This window comes from Trichoplax adhaerens, genomic scaffold (assembly GCF_000150275.1).
Source record: "Trichoplax adhaerens TRIADscaffold_1 genomic scaffold, whole genome shotgun sequence".
Classification (NCBI taxonomy): Eukaryota; Metazoa; Placozoa; class Uniplacotomia; order Trichoplacea; family Trichoplacidae; genus Trichoplax; species Trichoplax adhaerens.
Genome location: NW_002060943.1, coordinates 12,776,267 through 12,780,364, shown reverse-complemented (window position 1 = coordinate 12,780,364; position 4,098 = coordinate 12,776,267). Strand labels below are relative to the sequence as shown.

The following is a 4,098-nucleotide window of genomic DNA, read 5'->3' as shown; positions in this document are numbered from 1 at the left end:
TGATATTGACTAAATCATTGTGTAGTTGCCGTCATTAAATGTCATTTCAATGTTGTAATAAAGCTGCTGGAAAAGTTATTCTTATCAGCAGGTTATGTCGAGTAAACTAAGTAGAACTTGAATATAATACCCAATCTAGAGCTGATGATAATAAGTATATACCCGTACAATAATATTTATGACAATTTCAGTAGAATGATTGGAACTTTGAAAAATATAATACTAATCATAGAATTGTTTTCATTATACGTAGCTCTTTAAGTATTAAGGGATTTGTTACTAATTTTTATCTTGTAAATAAGGTAGGTTAAATATTCAAGCAGATATGCATTTCTTACGCTTTTATTCTTAGTTCTCCTTTTTCAAGATCTATTGCAAGAAGCTTTCTTCTTCGACTGTTAGAATTTGTTACACTATTTCATAGTGAAGTATCTCAATCATTAGAGAATCAAAAATATAATTGGTTATTATAAAATTCTTCTTGTAACTCACATGCTGGGTAGAGTTAGTAGAACAGATTTATTACAAATGCAAAGGCATTGTCTACGATAACGTTATAACATTTGACAGTACTGCATCGCTAGTCAGCTTTTAAATTGAAGAAATTAAATCGCAACTGTATAAATGACTTCCATAGGTAAACCCCAGTTCAATCCATTCATTTATAATTTGTATTACAAGATTTACCTTGGCCATGAAAGCAAATAGTATCATCCTCTTAAAATTTAGCGTCGGTCCTATATCATAAAGCATGCTGAATTTTAACTTTAGATATAATATCATGTGAATAATATCATTCTGTCTAGATATCGTTTTCTTGCCAATAGATTGAGTTGATTGGCTTACTGCCGTAGGACGTAGACTAAGAGCTAGACCTTTAGTTGTTGAAGGATATTGATTCTTGTTTATATGCTCGTTATGATAATAACTATCCAATATCAAAGTGTCTTTAAAATTAACATCACACTCGCTGGCTATTTATGTATTGATCATGAAAAGTCCAAAATTCATTACTGTAATGATTATCTACGAAAATAGATTTAGCAATCAACCACATCTACGTTTATCTAATTATCTTTAGGTTGTTAGTCTATCCTACAAAATAGGAATTTAATCCATAAATATTCGAGCTTTCACCTTTTGGGAATTCAAGAAAATAAATAAAACCGGCATCTTTACATTCTTAGATCTCTAAAATAATCTAGAAATTCTGTCTATCGTGACATGCATGTATGGGGTATCCATTTCTTTTGGGATTCGAATTCTTCCCCGAGGATGAATGCGTGTATATTAGTTTAGTAGAGATAAATGGACGTGTATCACAACTATATACGAAGTATCCTTTCAGGAGGATGGGTAATCATCAGGGAAAGACAAATCCCTGGTGTACTCCTAGTTAAACATACAATCGTAGGGAAAAGGATACACTTTGGCAAGTAATCTTCGAATCCGTCAGGGGCTGTTCAACTCAATAAAGACGCTTTGTCCATTAAACATGGACTGACAGTAATTCAACATAGTGGTTAGAATAATTGGGATACTTTCAACAGTAATATCAACTCCCCCAATTTTAAATCAAAATACGATAGACATACTTCAGTCATTACTGTAGAATATGCAATATCTTATACAGTGAAAAAGTAGGGTATCGACAGATAATACTGTATCATAATCATCATCACAATTCATTATGTAAACAAATAGCAACAATCCTGTAATGAATCCATATTATTTTGCATAAATTCGAATAAACTCAGCTCAACCTCATGAATCGAACTATCGCCCAAAATGAAGTAAGTAGCACTAGTCGAACTTTCCGCTCGTGATGCTGCAGCTATCTGTTTTCAGGGAAGAATATCTCGATAGACTTTTAAAACAGTAGTGCTGCTAATGCGGTGCTACAACCCTTTACTTGCTCATAGCTGAATAGCAGTGTAGACCATGATTATTTATTTACAGTCTATAACCAGATCTCATTAAATCATCGAAAAGGGAAAAAATCTGCTTAGGAATCATTTAGAAGGTGATTTTATAGTAATTTGCGTAATTTATGCAATATTGCTACATTATAATATTAAAATAATAAACAATGCTGCTTATTTATGCCATAGTGATCATCATCTCGACTTACAATTGGAGAGCAAGCGAACAACATAAAAGGGCTGATCTTCTTACAAAATTCAATTCATCACCAGCACCGGTAGTTTCTAAACTAAAAAGGCGATCATTAATTTGGACTCGTTAAAGTTTTAATCTCTCAAGTCAGTTTCAATCTAATTATCGTTGACATCAAGTGGCAAAATGGTGAGAATAATTTAGAATGTACTGTTTTTTGTTCTTAATTTAAATTCTTAACCTGCTTAGCTAGCTCGAATAGATATTAGTCTTAGTTTTTTGTAATAATAATGGTAGTAATTGTTGGTATTATTGTCATACATAGTAAGTTTATTACTAACCATTTCATTTAAGAGTTTATAACATTTAAAATTTAAATAATTAGTCTCAATTCTTTATTTAGCTTAATTCATTGCTAACTTACGTCAATGGAATGCATGAGAAACATTAACTGATTTTGCTTTGTCTTTGAAAATATAGGTACGCTCCACCATTTCAAAATTGTTGATAATCCCAGTAATGATGATTCTTTTAATCGCCTTACCCTATGGTAGTGCACGATCTTCTCAATCCGAAGATGCAATGTGCAAGGAAACAAAATTGGGTTCGCATTCAGTGAAAGAAATCGATAACACCAAAGGTTTGAAGCATACATCCACAAAGATTAAAAAATCGCTAGAAACAGACAACTTTGGTTTCACTTGCTTTGTCGCTGAGAAACTACAAGCATTCATACCTCCACAAGTATTATCCAACTTTACGCTTCGTGGGCCTTCTCAATATGCCTATACAAGCTGTGATTATGCAGGCTGTTCACCTAAAATGATTGAAAAATGTGAAAAAGCGAATATGAAGCAGCGAATTGAGTTTGAATACGATGTTTTAGATGACAGTTGGCCCTCAGTGGATAAGAAAGCAGTGTTTTCATTATATGTACCAATCCATTGTGCATGTATACAACAGGAAGTAAAATTTAAATTGATAGTAGAACCGTAATTTACTTTCTGTTATGCTGTATAAGTCAAAGATCATAACTTGCCATAGAAGAAGTTTAAATTAATATCAGATAAAGAATTATTAAATTTAGTACCACGATAAAATACTTTTGTATCCTTCCCTTGTTTATATTAGTGGCCGTTTTGCCCTTAATTATAAATTATATTCGGGTCATATACATCCCGTTTAAGCTTATATATTGTTCAAGTTGACATGATTATAGAAAGATGTATCAAGTACTACTTCTATTTATATATCTAATAGGCATAGACTAACTTCGCTTATTTGCCCTGGCAAGCTTTTCCGCGCTACATCCAATTTTGCAGAATTTAAATTTATCATGCAATGTTGGACTACTATCAGTATTGTATATCACGACTGTGAATAATTTAATTATCTATAGCAACTAAGTAAACAAGAATTTCTACCGTAATAACTGATTTTGTTGTCGTTGTGAAAGTAAGACATAGAAAAATATGGTATCCGACTAATACAGTTTTCTAGTAGGCTTTATCTTGGAATTTATTGATAATATCATAAAATTGACATATTACGCGTGTAATATTTTTAATCGATAACTATGTTAATTAATATTTCTATCTTTAAGTATTGATAACTAATGGATAGTGCCATTGAAGTACAAATTGACTCAACTTTTAATAAAGTTTAAGTTCACTTTTTATCGCATAAAGACCAGTGGTTGCTGTAACTTTCTGAGGATACGGAGATCATTGGTAGTTACTCACATACTATAGGGAGAAATCAAGAAGGATGAAACAGACTTACAGTGTCATTTTAGCTATACTACTGTATGTACTATCAGCACAAATAAAATAAAATTGGCCAAATTGTTAAGTTTAGGGACCCAAAGTTTAAATTTAAATAATAAGATTCATCGTATCCTAACTGTATGCATATTGTCAAACTGTAGTTGTATAAACCCTGGTATTAAATTATTAAAAATAGACAAAGAATAATACCGTAAAA

General features: G+C 31.6%; 1 protein-coding gene across 1 annotated transcript; it reads left to right on the top strand.

The window, feature by feature from the left end:
- Positions 1-2,301: 2,301 nt before the first annotated feature.
- TRIADDRAFT_52791 (uncharacterized protein) lies at positions 2,302-3,111 on the top strand (the record flags this gene model as incomplete). The annotated part of the gene is made up of 2 exons (XM_002109066.1): positions 2,302-2,304; positions 2,596-3,111. 2 exons carry the CDS (start codon positions 2,302-2,304, stop codon positions 3,109-3,111), a joined length of 519 nt encoding a protein of 172 aa, XP_002109102.1.
- Positions 3,112-4,098: the final 987 nt, after the last annotated feature.